The sequence below is a fragment of the Lytechinus pictus genome, chromosome 14 (assembly GCF_037042905.1).
Source record: "Lytechinus pictus isolate F3 Inbred chromosome 14, Lp3.0, whole genome shotgun sequence".
NCBI lineage: Eukaryota > Metazoa > Echinodermata > Echinoidea > Temnopleuroida > Toxopneustidae > Lytechinus > Lytechinus pictus.
The window spans coordinates 11454276-11473453 of NC_087258.1; the positions used below are offsets into that span (position 1 = coordinate 11454276).

The 19178-nt window shown below is 38.6% G+C and overlaps 1 protein-coding gene across 1 annotated transcript; it reads right to left on the bottom strand.

Annotated features, from left to right (window-relative positions):
- Window positions 1–5316: 5316 nt before the first annotated feature.
- Window positions 5317–11570, bottom strand: LOC129274199 (uncharacterized protein YqhO-like). The gene is made up of 5 exons (XM_064109751.1): window positions 11277–11570; window positions 9482–9632; window positions 7895–8167; window positions 6643–6738; window positions 5317–5411 (listed from the first exon to the last, which is right to left on the bottom strand). The coding sequence occupies exons 1-5, from the start codon at window positions 11568–11570 to the stop codon at window positions 5317–5319; spliced, it is 909 nt and encodes a 302-aa protein (XP_063965821.1).
- Window positions 11571–19178: the final 7608 nt, after the last annotated feature.

Sequence of the window (19178 nt, forward strand, 5' to 3'; positions counted from 1 at the left end):
CCGAAGGATCTGCACACGGAACTTGATGAAAAGACATAAAAACCACTCGGAAAACCAGTCTTCATCATTCTGTTGGCTGAACCTGCACCTCTAGAGACGACTTCCTAATTATTCTTAGAATTTCCAGTTTCGATACATCATCACCATGCCTGGACCTGACGTTAAGTGTTTCTGTTGCCGAGGTAAGATATTTCAGTCTATATAAAACAACTATGATCGTTTTAGTGAACCTGTTGAAATGGCGCCACGGAGAGGACGGTGCTGAGGATCAATCGAGGGTTAATCTGAGCACGCGTGCCGCATCTCCCGACGCCTTTGATGCTGCCCGGCGCCAAGTGGTAGATATTACCTAAATATAATTATTCGGCAATTTTGTTTTAATCTGAAAGGAGAATGCCACCTTTCCACAGGGCACATATACAAATCTCCAAGGCCAATTGTGACAATGGGACAGAATCCGTGGGCTGCCTTCGAGGGGTTGTTTTATAACCAGAGGTGATACCACGGGGAGAAGGGGTGCGAGCGTCCCTTACCATATATTGTCATTGTTGCTATTATTAGCGGGGAATAGAGAGAAAAAAATTGAGATGAGAAAGTATGGATAGAAAGAGATAGGAATACGAATAAGGTTAATTGAAATATGGCGTCGCCCATGCGTATCGTACTTTTTGCACCCCTTTCATGGAGAAGTCTAATTTTTTTTTCAATATGATTTCAATAATGTTTCAATAAAGTAGTGTTCATATTCGAAGTTGAATTTTCGCTTTGTTTATGCTCCACCGAGCTATCTTTTTTGTCCTAAATATGTAAACTATTGGATAACGAATGTTATCATACTTTGCTTTATTTGTAGTCTTAAAATAAGATATTTTAAAATATATATTAGTTCCACGCCAGTGACACTTATACTATGTTCTTTTTTATTCCAGATGGCAAAGAGTGTGCCTGTGGGGGTGGAGAGTGCTGCATCACGGGAAAATGCTGCAAGGAAGGAGATGGAACTTGCTGTGGAAAATGTTCAAGTGAGTCGCCAAACAAATTCGACATATCAATAAATCCTGCTTTTGGATTCACTCTAAGCAAAGTACAAACCTATACATTTTTGTGCTGAATAATTGAACCAACCTATAGCTCAATTAATTATAGTTCTAGGCCAACATTGTGCTGTTGGAAATAGGCCCTATTATTAATTATAAATCGACATATATACATTTTTTTTTTCGGGGGGGGGGGGCAAATATAAAGAGTGGCATAAAATTATTCTTTATCACTGGCATGTGTTTTTTATACTACCAGGATGTGACGTCTTAAAATGCTACTCTTGAAAATAGCTTTTATATACCCCGAAAATCCACTTCTTTTTGGATCTGTACGATATAGATGGTCGTTTTCATGCTGACAGTTATGTGTTCCAGTAGTTGCATTTTCATTATCAGAGACTTCTCCAAGCGATGGTATTCATCTAAAGTGATTTTTTTTTAAACCTTTTTTTCAGATGCTGCATGTAAGTGTGCCGATGGCTGCAAATGTGAAGGAGCCTGTGCCTGTACTATGGGGAACTGTACGTGCTAGGTCATCAAGACCATTTTCTTTCCGTTAGGAAGGTGAGTGATCATACGAGTGTGGTTAAAGGTCAAGTACACCACATAAATATGTTGATTTTAATTAATAGAGAAATCAAACTAGCATAATGCTGAAAATTTCATCGAAATCGGATGTAAAATAAGGAAGTTATGACATTTTAAAGTTTCGCTTTATTTTGCACAAGACAGTTATGTGCACGACTCGGTGACATGCAAATGGGGCAGTATGATGTCTATCACTCACTATTTCTTTTTTATATTGTTTAGATTATAAAATATTTTTCTTTTTTTACAGATTTGAAAATAAGGACCGACTTGACTGAACCATATAGTATTAAACGATATGCTAATTCCACATGTTCAGGCAGGAATTAATCGTTTCACTTGACAATGAGGAGAAATTTAGAATATTTCATGTAATAAAATACAAAAACAGTGAGTGAATGACGTCATCAGTCTCCTCATTTGCATACCGACCAGGATGTGCATACAACTGTTTTGTGAAATTTAGCGAAACTATAAAATGTCATAACTTTCTTATTTTACAGCCGATTTTGATGAAATTTTCAGTGTTATGCTTAGTGTATTTTTATCTTTTATCCAAATCAACCTCTTGTTGGTGGACTTGTCTTTTAATTAAAATCTTAATATAAGGAAGACCTGGGGAGCGTTTCATATATTAAAGGACATGTTGGACGTTTTATCCGACAAGTTCTTAGCCAATCAAAATCAAGGAAAGTTGTAAAATTTGACAATTTGCCGGACAAAATATTGAAATATTTTGAGGGTTTTATAGTCGATCAAAGGGAAGCTTGTTCACATGTGACATCACACATCTTTGTCACATTGCCAACGGGAGGATCTCCACAGCATTAGTTTTTTTTCTCGAACCTTTGATCTTATTCTTTGAATTGTCTGTTTTCACTCAAGCCCACTTGTTCCAAAGATTTCATTTCCCTTTAAGTTACTATTCCATGTAATATAGACTCGTGCCGTTAGACATGTTCTGTTTTATTAGTCATGACAATTTTCATTAAGACTAGGCTATGTTAAAAGAGATACAATGAATATCTTTATGTATTATAAACATGGCTTAAAATATGTTTCTTTTTTATCTTCCTCTCTTTGTATTTCCTGTATCTGCAGATTGTCATCTCTTCTGCAAATTTGCTCCAAGCGGATTTCATTTGTGTATACCATCTATCATTTTTGTAACATAATGTACATTTGTTTTTATATTAAAAAATAAATTACACACTAGTAAAAATTTAAGGCGTTTCAAAGAACTTAAATTGCAGAATCACTTACAGGTGCCCCGTGCATCTTACTCATTTTGGAATTATTCTTTCAGGATTCTTTTACTACCTCGAAATTATATTATTTGAACACTGACAATATTCGCTATTAAACATGATGCTAAAATTACGATCGTTTGTACGTTTCTTTAATCAAAGTGGTGAGGTTTTGAATGTATTAGGTGCTATTTGAAATTGAGAGATCGACTTACAAGCAAGAGCTTTTACGTTTTGCAATTAATATAACCCCAAAAGGTCGCAAATGATATACTTTTCCAAGTATTCGTCGAAGATACATAAAACACTGTAAAACCCGAATTTGCATATGTTTTCAAGTTTGGTAATGCGATCGTGAGCTTTTGCTTGTAATATCTGGAGTATTGCATTTGAAAACCACAAAACCAATTTGAGAAATCTATGTATTTTCAATCTACATTCAAGTTTATAAGAAAATTGGTTTATGAAAGTATTAGCGGCAACGATTATTGACTTGAGGGCAAAACGGTTCAAAGAGGAGAGCGAGGGAATAGAAGTATAGACGGGAGGAAAAAAGGAAAAAAAAAGTGTGTGCCCAATGATGAGCAGATGAAGAATACAGAGAGAGAAATGGGGAGGAGTGAGTGAAATGTGGTGATAAGAACATGAAAAACTGAGGAAAAAAGAACGAAAAGTATATAAAATGCCTCTATAATTATTGATGAATACAAAGTTCATGACACTATACCCGCCACATCGTGGCGCCGCCACTGGTTATACGGCTTGTCCCAAAGATCCCATTTTTTTTAATACGCACTGTATAGTTCAATGAGTAATTTCTCAGCGTAAAGGGGACCATGGGCTTATAGGTCCATGCTGAATCAAGTGGAAGTGTTCGTGATCAACATTGCTCAGAGTGTTAAATTTGCATAACGGTTCCCCCAAAGTAGCTCGCACTTCGCGCTCGCACTAATTAGTTGGGGCTTATTAATGCAACGATCTTGTTTGTGTAAGAATAAAGCTATAGGAAGTAACTGTTGACTATCCGAAGTAACTGTTGACTATCCTAAGCTTTAAAGAAACCAACAAAAATCGGCTTTCTGCGGTGAAATGTGGATGTCATTGCTGTACACATGTGTGACCAAATTATTTCCAAACACCCCCTAAACGGGGTTTTCTCTTTGTGCAAAATGCACCCATAAACAATTTTTCGAGGGTTTTATTTACACATTTTGGCCCCTAAACAAGTTATCACCAGAAAATGACCCCGGGGAAAAAGCATGGGCACATACCCTAAACACGTTTGGCTAGTCTTTTAAAAAAGGCTTTGGAAAAAATAAACCCTAAATAAGTTTGACCCCGCGATTGACCAGTCTTTCAAAACCACCCTTTTTCTTGAAAATCGGTGTTTTTGATGCCCGTAACGAGTGCACGCGCGGCTCGCGACCACTGACAACTGGAAAAACACCCCTTAGTTAAGGACGTTCCATAGTTAAAATGAAGTCCATGGCATTTTCACAAAATTTTGCAAAGTTGTAGAGGAAGGTATACCTAAGAGGTGCAAACATTAAAAAATATGGGTTCATGTGTTGTTTCCAAACTATCAGCACTTTTATAAGAGCAAATGTGCTTTTTTTTAAAACACCCCAAAACGTGCCAAAAGCTTTGTATCTATGTGAGGAAAAATCCAAACCACTCTACCATTTCTTTAAACTCGAGGTCATATTCATCATACTTTGCAGCACTACATAGTAAAGTATTTTGATATTGTAGAGGAATGTTTAAAAATGGTCCATGGAATAATTCCAGTTTATTAGCTTCATAAAATAACACATCGGATCTGGATCGGGATATTACGGGTTAACTTTTTTTCGCCCCCACCCCCTTATTGGCAAAAGCTGGATCCGCCCCTGAATTTAGGCCTACTTCAGCACCCCCAGCCAAAAAATTGTTCACAGGGCCCTGCATAGGCCTATATATAGACAGGTCCAGATTTTAAAGTTAATGCGCTAGCCTAGGCTAGCCGTAGCTTAGCCTAGAATTTTCTATTGTCATTAATGGCAATTTGATAGTGTTTAAGAATTAGATCTAGATATAGATCTAAGGCCAATAAGGGTACCGGCAATTCATTCATTCATTCATGGCAACGCGAACGACCACAATTTTGTAAAGATAAGTCCACGCGCATGCATATTCTTATTCCGAAGACGCAAGTCATGAATATTCATATTGGCTTCCACAACTGCGGTGGGAAAAATAACAGCCACCTTTAATTCGCAAACCTCTACAACGCGACATTAAAGTACGGTAACACAAAAGTTAACGATTAATCATAGACTCGATTTTCTGGATTGATTGTACATTATAGTCAATACAATCGAACGTAGAAAACTGTTCTACAATCATTGCTAAGCTTTGTGTTACAGGCCCTATAGATCTTGCTTTTCGTGTGCAAAATTCTTTCATACGATACCAGCATGCCATGCCATGCCATGCCATTTGCCTGCCTGAGCTCGCGGCGGGACTGTACTATCATGACCATCATGTCTCCAGCTGGCTGGAGACATGCGAAATGTAGATTGTGACATAGATAAGAAAGTGTTTTTTCAAACAAATCGAGTACATATTGAGTGAGGAAAAACTTACTGAATTCAGACTTAGATATAAATCATTATAGTCCATCGAATCGATGTTGCATCTAATGTGGATTATTGGTGGATCACTGGCAATTGATTCCATGGGTCAGATCACCTCTCCAGCTGAACCATTTCGCATGCGCTGATATGTACACAGCATATGCAATAGGCTTATTCGTCTGAAACTCACCCAACTTTGCGTTTTTTCCCCTTTCCCTGCTTCTCCTACACAAACGATATGCCTCTAGCACACAATGTAATGGGCATTATGTATTACTTTCCCCCGAAATGGGTGATTAGATTCATTTTTTTTTGGGGGGGGGGGGAACCACTTCCATTGACGAGTGTATACCAGGCGCGACCATGGGGTTTCGAAAAGCACCCTAAACAAGGGAAGCAAGTCTTTTCCATGCATCCCTTAACAAGAATTTGGCTTGTGAAATCCTACAAGACTTTGTATTGGAAATGAATCCCCTTTTCAGTATTTTAAACATCGTTTCTGACACCCTAAACGTTACATATAGGCCTATACGTAACGTACTTGCCACTCTTTCCCTTTTTACGCGTGCTCGCGCCTGGTATCCACTCGTCAATGGAAGTGGGCCCCCCGGGCGGCCTCTCGAGCTCTGGGAAGAACCAAATGTGGCTCTGGAAAGTCGTACTAAATCGGATATGTCGCTGTTACCATAGTACGAACCGCAGATTGATGTTTCCGTTGCAGATGCGAAAGCTAAACAAAATCCTCATGTCACATAATTTAAATTGCAGGACAGCCTTTTACGACGGGCCCAAAAGTCTCTTCCAAAATCAACTACCGTCGTAAATAAGCGTTCGCGTTCTCTAACGAAAGGTCGGGAACTTCGCCTCCCGGACGTTCACAGACCTACACGGACCTCATCCGGCGTCTATTTTGACTGGGGCTTTAGCATGTTTAGGTTGACTGGACATACGCTCAGGCCTTAGTGCAATTTTAGGTAAATGCAGACGAAATAATGAATTATCAATGCGGTCGGAGTGGCGATCATCTGAATAAATGTCAAACAAGTTGATAAAATAACGAAGGAATAGGAAAGGGGAGAATATATCAACCTCATGACGTAACACCAATAAATTAAGAAAAAAAAGCCAAGAGGAGAAGAGGAGGAACCTTACCATCAAAGCAATGAACTGGGTAGTTACAGAGTACACCTCCATCTACATACAGATCAGTACGATCAATGTATTTCCATTGAAATGGGAAGAAAACACCTGTTTGAAAAAAAATGTAGACAAAAATGGGACAAAATTATAGTAAATATACACGTTATACTCATAGTTGATTTTTACTACTTTTGAAAAGCAATAAATTCATAATGAATTTAACCGTTTCGAATTCGACCGATGACGTTTGAATTTCATAATAAACATAGTTGTGAAACCACGTATTTTCCAGACCCCCGTTGCATGAAAGTAACTATTTCGTTAATGTTGTCGTCCAATGGGAGCTACCATGGTAGCAGTGCTCAATCATAATCAAAGATGCCACGGCAGTTACCATGGTTCAAATTGTTATGCAACAGGGCGCACGAGACCGCTCTCCTGTCATAAAAGGTGTAACAAAAAAAATGTATATGTTCAGACTTGTCAAACAATATAAACTCCTATGTCAGACCTTGTTCAAATTTACATTGGATATATTCGTCCAATAATGGAGTATTGTGTACCGGTTTTCAACGGAGCACTAACTGCTAAACAGGTAAAAGACTTAGAAAAATACAAAAAAGAATTTGCAAAATAATTCTTGGCTCAGATTGTATAGACTATGAAAATGCACTAACAAAATGTCTTGAAAGAAGACGAAAAAAAACTGTGTATGGAGTTTGCTTAATCTCTTTTAAAAAAAACCCTCACTGTAATAACTGGCTACCGAAAAGGAAAAATGTCTCAATCTCATTAAGAAGTGTTCCAAACTTTGCTCAGATAAAATGCAAAACAGATCGTTTTAGAAAAAGTGCAATACCATATTTAATTGATTTACTAAATTCTAAATAAATTTTTACTTTCATACCCTTGAAATCAACTCAAATTTTTGCCATTGTTTTAGTCTCCATTTCAATCCAATTGATATTTGAATTTTTAATTGTCCAATATTCATCACTTTTTAATATTGTATTTACATAGTTTCTTTTTCCATTCTATTTTATTATATTTAATGAAGTTTTATGTACACTTGCTCTTTAAAAATATTTATTATCTATATGTACTTTACATGTTTATGTTGCTTTTATCTATGACTTGTGAACGTTTTATTGTAAACATGCTAATTTCAGCCTTCTGGCTGTGTAACATGTATTGTTTTTATACGAAATAAACCATGATTGAATTGAATAACCACTGAGCCACTCTTCCTAGATAGCCTACCCACCTGGAATGGCCATGGACATCCTGACGGCGGCTCTGATCGGCAAAAGGGGCGTGGTCTTCACGTGGCAATACTCCTCCATCTTCAGACTAAGATTGGTGACCACCACGCAAAGCTCCTTGCCTGTCGCCTCGTAGAGGTCCCGAAAGGTAGCATTTGGGCTACCCAATTTCTCCTCCACCACTTCCCCTATCCAGCGGTAGAAGGACCGACCAGGGTGCCATCCGAGATTGCGTAGGACGTTCGGCACCATGCTACACGGGCCACATCGAGCATCTTGATAAAGAAAATGCATGGTACATGGATACGGTCACACTGGTGAAACAGACTGCATACCAATTAAAGTTATTACATTATTTTGAATGGCATATAATCAGTGGGTTTGGTTTCGATTTCGTTGGTGCTGACTGCGGCATTCCGATTCCGCTGATTTGCCCATGGGGGGGGGGGGGGGGGGCTGCTTAGTAAAAAATGTATGATACGTATGTGCCGCGGTCAAGACCACCTTTTCAGGTTAAATTTCTGTTCAAGAGCATCACCAATTTAGAATGCCATAGAAATTCCCATTTTTCCCTTTTCCAGAGACCCACTAATTTGTGTTTTTCGTTCAAATGCGCTACCATAGCCGCTATACCATGAACGATATAATGAGTTCCGGAGACCCCCATTTTGATGTGGTCAGTTCCAGAGCATTGCAATTTTAGCAATCGTTGATCTAAGACCCGTTTCGGAGACCCCCCGTTTTAAGACCAAGATTTAGTTCTAGAGCCCCCTATTTTCGACTTTGGTGTGACACATAAGTATCATGTTAAGGAGACCACACACTTTACGATTGGTCTGCGACTCATTTTTTAATAAAACGTAGCAGAATTTGATGCTAATATTGAGGCTTGGAATATCTTATCTTACTGTGTAATGTTCGAAATAATCGTACGAATAACTATGTTCAAATCTGTGACTATGCTATCATCCTTCTTAGAATAAAATCAAATTTAATATCTAGTCGTAATGACGTCATAGCAGTCGTACGATTGGCTACGTTTTGAAACTAATTTGGCCTTTACTCCAAATTAAAGGCTTGCAATCTTTCAAAATGGTAATATTAGTATTCTTTCAATTAATTTTAACCTCAAATAAAGTGATATGTTTCATTCACGTTTTCAGAAAATGAGCAAAATGCAATTTGTTCCAAAATCGGATCGCGAACAGTCGTAAGGTGTGCGGTGGCCTTTTTAGTAGCCCCCCCCCCCTCGGGTTGATTTTACAAAGACTGTAATTGTCTTTAACTTATTTCCCTTAAAAAGAGAAGAAAATAAATTATCTTTATTGAAGTGATTTGTTTAATGTATTCCCCTACTTCCCACTAACTTTCAACGACTTGTATTTCCGTCAGGCGAGGCTGATTTTTATGATTAATCACACACATATTACTCAATGCAATCAATCAAAGAAATAGCTCCATGATCAATCACTCAACTTTGTGTTACGGGACCCCACAAACATTGCAATGACCATTACTTGGCATTTACAAAATAACATTTTTACCAAAAAAAAAACAGTTCAAAATTTGAGAGTGGGTGCCGTATTTACCTAGTGCATCGTTGAAGAATGGTCCATATTTCATGACATCAAGGAACTTTTCTGAGGTATACCCTAATGCAAGCATAGCAGCAGTGATGGAGCCCACGCTAGCCCCTCCGAATCGACGCAACATTTCAAGATGCCCTAGACGCTCCAGCTCCTTGATAAGAATTTGATAACGTAAAAATATACAACAATAATGATGGTAATATTGATGATCATAATTATAATAATAGTAATAAAATACTACTTCTTCTTCTACTGTAGCTACTACTACTACTACTACTACTACTACTACTACTACTACTACTACTACTATTATTATTACTACTTCTCCTACTAATAATAATGATACTACCACTACTACTACTACTACTACTGCTACTACAACTACTACTACTACTACTACTACTTCTACTACTACACTACTACTACTACTACTACTACTACTTCTTCTACTACTACTACTACTACTACTACTACTACTACTACTACTACTACTACTAGTACTAATAACAATAATAATGACAATAATTGTAATAATATTAAAATATTTTTTCTATAACCCTAATTAAAAAAAAAAATAACATGTACACGTTGCATTCAAATGTTGTTGAAAATAAATCTTATCTACGTAGATCGGGTTTCGACTCTAGTTGATGTGAATCAAAATGGCTGGTCCCTGAAAACGGGTCACCAGTCATGTGTAAAGAACATCTTTATGAAACTGCCCTCGGTTACGATTATCTTTGGATACCCTGCAATATTTTGAGTATGACAGTGAATTACACACTCGAAATGTGATGGATTGCTCCTAAAAATTGTTGCCTATCAAATTTCACCCTTTCTGCAATTCCAGCTTTTCTTCAAAGAAACGATTTGACGATTTACTTTGATGCATTGGCATAAATGCATCTATACAGTCTCAAAGTGAGGGTGAAGAATATGATTTCACATTAAAAAAAAAACTTTTCGGGAATTTCCTTCGCAAAATATAAACCAACAAGGCCACGTCCAACCAAAGTTGTTTTTGATAAAAGGAGATTAAACAGACGACACTGAAAATATCCTCAGAATCGGGATGTAAATGAGAAAGTCTTCAGTTTCATAAGAGTGGCATCAATACCTCGTGATCAGTACAATCGATGGATCCGTTTGACGATTTCATACACTCACGATTTTCCTTTTTTCCCATTTCAAGATATTTCCAACATTTCACTTTCAGATCCTACAGACCCGTATCGTGCTTAAGACATGAACTCTTGGTGATTTACGATGAGAAGCAATGATGGTAAATCTTCAATGAGATGAGTGCGTGCTGAACGACATAGTTTACATTGAAACAAAGTTTTTCAAAGCTTGTGTATACAAATACATCTATACATAAAGCTGAACTTTTCTTTCCTCTCTTTCCTTTACTTTTCTAACTGATATAGATTCAACAAAGAAACTATTCTGTTTTTGAAAAAAGGGAAAGCAAATTAACAAGGCAACAATAGTCAAAACTGACTTGTTTGCCTATTCAAAATAACAACAACAACAACAGCTGTTCGCAAGTTAAGAGCGATTGTAAGAACGACTGGTGAACCTAAACCATCGCAAATGAACATTTTGTTGGATTATTATTTACCACGAACAGCTTTATGAAACGGCCCCAGTGAAATTTCGAAAAGTTCAGAATCTAGTGAATTTTTTAATTTGTTGTAAATTTCAGTGTTTTCATGGGACTGGTTATAATCAAGATATTGAAAGAAAAACGTAAATTAATGTTAAAAATACGTTATATACGAAGACAAAAACTTACTACAATAGCCCCAATATAAGCAGTCCCCTGACTGCCGCCACCCTCAAACACAACGTTCTCATACGGGAAGTCAACATCGGACAGGAAATTGAACGCACTCCCCATCATGTTGGGCGAAATCGACGACGACCTCGGCTGACGGTCTAATGCATCCTCACCGTAGTCGATGACGTCAGGTAACTTGCTGCATGGTTTTCGAAGTCGGCACTCGGCATCTTCAAAGCAGCAATGGCTGGTGCGACGGTTTTCCCGACGTTGTTGAAGTTGAGCTAGATGCGATTCGGCAGCTCCCATTCGGATATTAGATACGTTATTGACTTGAGGTGATAACTGAAGACGAGAGTTCTGCTAGAAAACGTATTGGTACCAACTTGTCACGCATGGGTGAACGTGCACAGTTCTGACGGTACTATGAGATGCTTTGCGTATTCGGCCTATGTGCTCATCGTTGGGAATGGGGGTGGGGCAATGGGATTTAGTTTGAAATGGAATTCACGTAGAGAAACTAAAGAAGATTGGTCATATCAGGTTATATTATGTTGATAATAAAGCACCATCATTATCATTCACTGTATAGTAGCAGCCACCGCAACAACACAGAAGCTTTTACGCTTTAACAGGGACGACACCCTGATATTTTGATAAGAGGATGGGGGGGGGGGGGCTAGAAGAGGTAAAGGTGACTTCATATTTTTTCAATCGCATATACACTGCAAAAAAAAAACGCTGTTAAAAATGAAAAGCAACGCTTTTTAAACATGTCACTGTAACAACTATTGTTTAAACTTTTAAACAAGTTGTTTTAAAAAAGTTTAAACAATTGTTTAAAAGTTTAATCGATAGTTGTTAGAGTGACCGGCTGAAACAGCGTTGCATATCATTTTTAACAGCGTTTTTGCAGTGTATATGCGATTGAAAAAAATGTAGGGGTACTATAGAGTCACACGGCCAAGACCTCCCCCTTTACATTCTTCTAACGTCTTCCCGATTTTTAGAAAGAGTGAGGAAGAGAGATACATTGTAAAAAATGAAGTGCTAATTTAGCACTTACAGTGCTTGTATAGTGACTGCACTACGAGTGCTGATTTTCTAGTTCAAATTTAAACTAGAAAATCATCGCTCGTAGTGCAGTCACTATACAAGCACTGTGCTAAATTAGCACTTCATTTTTTACAGTGTAGAGATAGGGAGAGAGAGAGGGGGGGGGGGGGGGGAGAGGGGGAAGGGAGGGAGGGAGAGAGAAAGAGAGAAAGAGAGCATCTTTATAGGTTCCATGAGCCTTATTACAACAGGAAGGCTATAGATATTCGTTCGACCCAACCCAATCGATTTTTTTAAAGTTTGATATTGCTGATTGACAAAAGTGTATGAATATAATTGAAAATCTAACACTGATTCTAGAAATGGTAACTACTGAACTTCCTTTGCCCAAATTGGGAAGATATATCACTGACTTTGAAAATATTTTTGGACAGGCAAGAGAATTAGGGCTATTTTACTGTTTCAGTTAATAAATTTGATCCCATCATAGTTATCTTCTTAATTGGCGATTTATTGTTAATATGAGCTGGCTACGATACCCTTTTCTGGTCAGATATGAAATGTCAGATATATATCCTATCCAATAGTAGTAAACATTCGACCCTCTAATTTCACGTTTATTTTTTATGAATTTTTCAAAAGTGCCATTTCAACACACAAGTCTATGAGGAATGTTTTACGCGCGTGACACCAGAGGTGGTGGGTGTTATGCGTGGATGTGTAGGCATATAGGGTATCAACACTGACTTCGGCGCAAAATGACGTGTAGCGTCATGACGATGCCGAAATCAGGGTGTCGAAGAGGATCCACCCTATCAAACAGTAGGCATTTGATTAACATGGCTAACTTTTCAAACATCTCTATCCTAGCTGTATTAATACATTTAATCTATTACATAAAAAAATCAAAGCACTCATGATTATAAAACATCGTGAAAATCTGTTTATTTCAATAGGTAGCTTCTCAAATATATATACATTTTTTCAGGCCTCTCTCATTTTATCACCCAACACCTTTCCTCAAAACTTCATAATGTTGTCACGCATCATAGTTGCCCTCAACTTCAATTTAAAATTTGATTCGACGGTTGTTAGGGCAGTAGCCCTGGAGAATAAAAAACAGGTGGAACGCCTCTGGCAGTCTCGCCTGTATTATGTGATTCGATATAGCAGCAGTGCTGCCTTTAAAAACAGCTAATGAATAATTATTAACAAAAAACACTAAAATGATAATAAAATATGTCCACTGACCCAAAATGACCTTTGACCATGTGACCTAAGACATGCGCAACAAAATATAATTCTTACTTGATTATTATGTTGATGTTTCATGAGCTAGATCCATAAACTTTCTAAGTTATGATGCCAATTCAAAACATACTCCCAACACGGCCAGAGTTCATTGACATTTAAATGACCTTTGATCTTGGCCATGTTCCTGAAATGTGCACAGGGTATTCAGGGATACATTGCTGCTCTTATGTCCAAGTTTCATGAACTAGATCCATAAACTTTTAAAGTTATGATGACAGTTCCACAAATACCCCAAACATTACCAGAGTTTGTTGAACCTAAATGACCTTTGACCTTAGTCATGTGACCTGAAACTTGCACAGGATGTTCAAGGATACATGGTTGCTCTTATGTCCAAGTTTCATGAACTAGATCCATAAACTTTTAAAGTTATGATGACAATTCCTCAAATAACCCCAACATGGCCAAAGTTCGTTGACCCTAAGTGACCTATGACCTTCATCATGTGACCTGAAACTCAGGCAAGATCTTAAGTGATACACTATTACCCTTATGTCTAAGTTTTATAAACTAGGTACATATAATTTCGAAGTTATGACAACATTTCAAAAACTTAACCTTGGTTAAGATTTTGATATTGATTCCCCCAACATGGTCTAAGTTCATTGACCATAAATGACCTTTGACCTTGGTCATGTGACCTGAAACTCAGGCAGGATGTTTAGTAATACTTGAATACCCTTATGTCCAAGTTTCATGAACTAGGGCCATATTCTTTCTAAGTTATGATGACCCCAGGTAACAAGCCAACGTTGGCTCCACGTTGGAAACTTGAAAGTCGTTGGACGTTGGGAAAACTTGATGGATTAACGTTGAATCGACGTTGGAAACTAGTTTGATGGAAAGATGATGGACAATCAACAATGACACGACGTTGGCAACGTTGGAAACTTGTTAGTCGGAGAGTTGTTGGACAGTCGACAATGTCACAACGTTGGAAACACGTTTGATTGGATAGTTGTTGAACAGCCAGCAAAGGCACAACGTTGGCAACGTTGGAAACTAGTTCGCTGGAAAGTTGTTGAACAACCGACAATGGCACAACGTTGACAAAGTTGGAAACTAGTTTGTTGGAGATTTGTTGGACGGTCGACAATGGCACAACGTTGGAGACTAGTAAGTTGGAGAGTTGTTTGACAGTCGACAATGTCACAACGTTGGAGACACGTTTGATTGGATAGTTGTTGACAGCCAGCAAAGACACAACGTTGGCAACGTTGGAAACTAGTTCGCTGGAAATTTGTTGAACAACCGACAATGGCACAACGTTGACAAAGTTGGAAACTAGTTTGTTGGAGATTTGTTGGACGGTCGACAATGGCACAACGTTGGAGACTAGTAAGTTGGAGAGTTGTTGGACAGTCGACAATGTCACAACGTTGGAGACACGTTTGATTGGATAGTTGTTGACAGCCAGCAAAGACACAACGTTGGCAACGTTGGAAACTAGTTCGCTGGAAAGTTGTTGAACAATCAACAATGACACGACGTTGGCAACGTTGGAAACTTGTTAGTTGGAGAGTTGTTGGACAGTCGACAATGGCACAACGATGGAAATTAGTAGGTTGGAGATTAGTTGGATAGTCAACGATGACACAAGGTTGGCAACGTTGGAAACTAGTTCGATGGAAAGTTGTTGAACAACCAACTATGGCACAACGTTGTCAAAGCTAGAAACTAGTTCGATGGAGATTTGTTGGATAGTCGACGATGGCACAACGTTGGAAACTGGTAGATTGGAGATTAGTTAGATAGTATACAATGACACAACGTTGATAAAGCTGGAAACTAGTTAGATGGAAAGTTGTTGAACAACTGACACTGGCACAACGTTGGAAACTGGTAGATTGGAGATCAGTAGGATAGTCGACGATGACACAACGTTGGCAACGTTGGAAAGTTGTTGAACAACAGACAATGGCACAACATTGGAAACTAGTGTGTTGGAGATTTGTTGGACAGCCAACAACGCCACAACGTTGGAAACGCGTGTTTGATTGGATAGGTGTTGAACAGCCAACAAAGGCACAGCGTTGACTACGTCGGAAACTAGTTCGATGGAGAGTTGCTGAACAACCGACAAAGGAACAACGTTGGAAACTATTTTCTTGGAGATTTGTTGGACAGTCGACAATGGCACAACGTTGACAAAGTTGGAAACTAGTTTGATGGAGAGTTGTTGAACAACGGACAATGGCACAACGTGGACAGCGTAATTGGAATAGTTTATTGGACAGTTAACATTGACACAATGTTGGAAACTATAGTTTGTTGGATATTTGTTTGACAGTCAACATAATATCCTGGCATAATATACACAGTGTTGAGAACGTTAGAAACTGGTTCATTGGAGAATTGATAATTGATAAAGTTGGCGGAGTACAGCAAGTCTGCATATGCCGACTTAACCCAAGACAAGACAAGACTACTGGCATAATTTCCAATGGGGCCAAGGGGGGGGGGGTCGATCAAGTAAGTTTGCTTGTCTATCCATGTCACCCTTGGTATCCCCCAGCAATAAGGGGAAAAGAAATCGAGAGAGAAGGAAAATAATGGGAAGGGAAAGAGGAACTAAAACTAAGTCTAAGGGGAAAACAAAAATAAAGATGGGGTAGAATAGAGAGGCTGCATGCACCTGGGGATGCAAATGTGTCGATTAATATAGAAAATAAAGAAGAAAAACAAGAAAAAAAATGTAGTTCAAGACCAGAATTTCCAGAAACGCCCTCGTCGATCCTTTGCAGCTGGCAAGGCCTTTCACAGTAAGTACGAGATATGTCATAGGCCTACCGTCACATAACTAGAAGAAATTGAAGAAGGAAATACAAGCATCAAATGTGCCTATTTAAAAATACCATACTATTCTGATGCGCAGAATTAGTCGCGACGTCGGACTCCTTCTGTCATGTCTGTGTAGTCTGCTTCCTTCAATTTTGAACTTGAAGAATCTGGCAGAATTTGGACTGGATAGTGGATATAGATAAGTAAATTCCAGAATATCTAGTGATCTGGAACAGTACTTATAAGCTGTATATTTAGGACCTACAATCTACAGTTGAATTTTCTTTGCACTTGCAGATAATCGGTAACTGCAACCATTGATCCCCTCCGAAAGATCCCGGAGTCAGCTTCTGTGTGCGTACAGTCCGACGCTAGTATATTCGTGTACTGTAAGTAGTAGTAAAGTAGTACTTAACACCAGTCACTGCACAGTATAACATACTAACTAACCTCGTAATTAGCTTGTGTGAGTGACTAATACTAACCTCGCAATACGTGTGAGTGTAACCCAGGGAGCTCCGGCCCGCTGCGCGGGCCGGAGCCCAGGGGCTTACCGTGTAATTCACCGGCCATACCCACGGTAGTAGCGTGAAGTATGGTCTAAATAATTATCCGAATAAATAGTTAAAACAGAAATTTAGCACTTACCACGATTACATGGATGAAGGTCTAACGAGTGGCAGCTTCCTGACATCGAGGCACAGACTGGAACCTAAAAAAACGAAAAGTTAATTCTGTCGCGGTAGCTCTCCTCTTTCAGAATTCAAAACAAAATGGCCGATTGAGACCGAGACTAATACTAGCACTAGTGCATTAGTATACATCTCTATGATATAGACTTTGTCAAATTCGCGCATGCGCCCTACACCCTCGGTACCGGTCTCGAACGGCCATTTTGCTATGAATTCTGAAAGAAGGAGAGCTACCGCGACATAACTTTTTCGTTTTTTGAGGTTCCAGTCTGTGCCTCGATGTCAGGAAGCTGCCAATCGTTAGACCTTCATCCATATAATCGTGGTAAGTGCTTAATTTCTGTTTTAACTATTTATTCGGATAATTATTTAGACCATACTTCACGCTACTACCGTGGGTATGGTGAATTACACGGTAAGCCCCTGGGCTCCGGCCCGCTGAGCGGGCCGGAGCTCCCTGGGTTAGTGTTGGTGTTGTGACAACACCGTACTTGAATCAGGCTGGTGTTATAAGATTGACCTCGGAAAATATGGTGTATTTCCGGCAGTTTGTGTTGAAGGCTGGTGTTGATTGTCATCTGCTGAACCCAACACTGCACTGTGGCTGCATGGTGTTGATGATCTACAAGCAATTTCCCCATTCAGCAACACCGACGTACCCCAGGGATTGGGAGAATCGTGATTTAAAGTTCAGTGTTGGTGTTGATGAACTGTAGCTATTACGAACAGGGGGCGAACACGACGAACCATCTCCGTAAAATTATCTTTTACATTTAAGATGAGAGCAAATCATTAGAGTTTTAATACATTTCAATGAAAAATAATATTACGCTTGGTGTTGGAGCTCAGTTCAGCAGCCCTTTCACGCTCTCAACACCGTACACCGTACTTGAAATCACCCAAATGACTTGCTACCTGGCATTCCTGCCTTATTTATTATACGCTGCCTTGAATTGACTTGGTCGGTCCTGCCTGGCCTAGCCTGGACCGAGTGTTTTCCAACTGCAGTCAAACCTGTAGTTGCTATGTGAGGCATGCTACACTTGACGCTGAAATATCATTTAATAGTTATGGCACGAGCGAGACTAGGCCATGGCCATGCATATTGAGATATCAGTTGACTTCTATCTTAATCAAAAAGAGGCACTCTCTAGTTACAGTAGGCAGTAGCTACGTTACTCTGAGTGAGGCCAAGTTACGCGACCTCCTTTTTTGATTTTGTAAATACTGAGAGACTGCAATTACACATGTGAGTTTTTGTGATGATTACTGACGTTGCAATTGGCATTGCATACCGAGTCATTAAACAATTGTAGACAGAAACAGAGATTGCAACTCGCAAGAAAATGTAATACATCTTAATTTTTATTACATATGCATATGTTTTTTTGGTATTAGTCTTGTTTGAGAAAAAGAGGATGTCAAAAAAGTTTGAATGCTACAAAGGCCTCAATAAATATCACACGTAATTATCTTGATTTCTCTTAATTATGTGAAGAGACTTGTAACAGAAAGAATGAAAAGAAATGAATAGCTGTAATAATAGTTGTAATGTTTTTTGATAGAATCATGAACAGATTACAGATGATGATGGCACAGTGTTGAAAACTGTTTGATGGAGATGGCGCATCGTTGGATTTGTTTAGAATTAGACCAACAAAGAATCAACGTTACAACAACATTTAACCGATATTAGACAAACATTGAATCAACGTTTACGCCAACGTTGGACTAACATTGGACTAAAGTTGAATCAACTTTCCATCAACATTGGACCAACATTATACCAACGTTGGATCAACGTCACCCAACGTTGGACCAACATTGGACCAACGCTGCCATACCTGCCTCATCTGGACAATGATTATGCACTCATGAATATTCATTACATCAGTAAATGACCAAAATTTTAGGTAATATTGCTATAATAATTAGAGTATTTATGTTTATTCAATATTTCCACCATGAAAAGTTTCAGAAAAGTATGTGGCTCCATTACCATATCATATATAATCAAAACATATTATTCTAAGTGAAATATTCAAGGTTAAGTGTGGAAAATGATATTAACTGT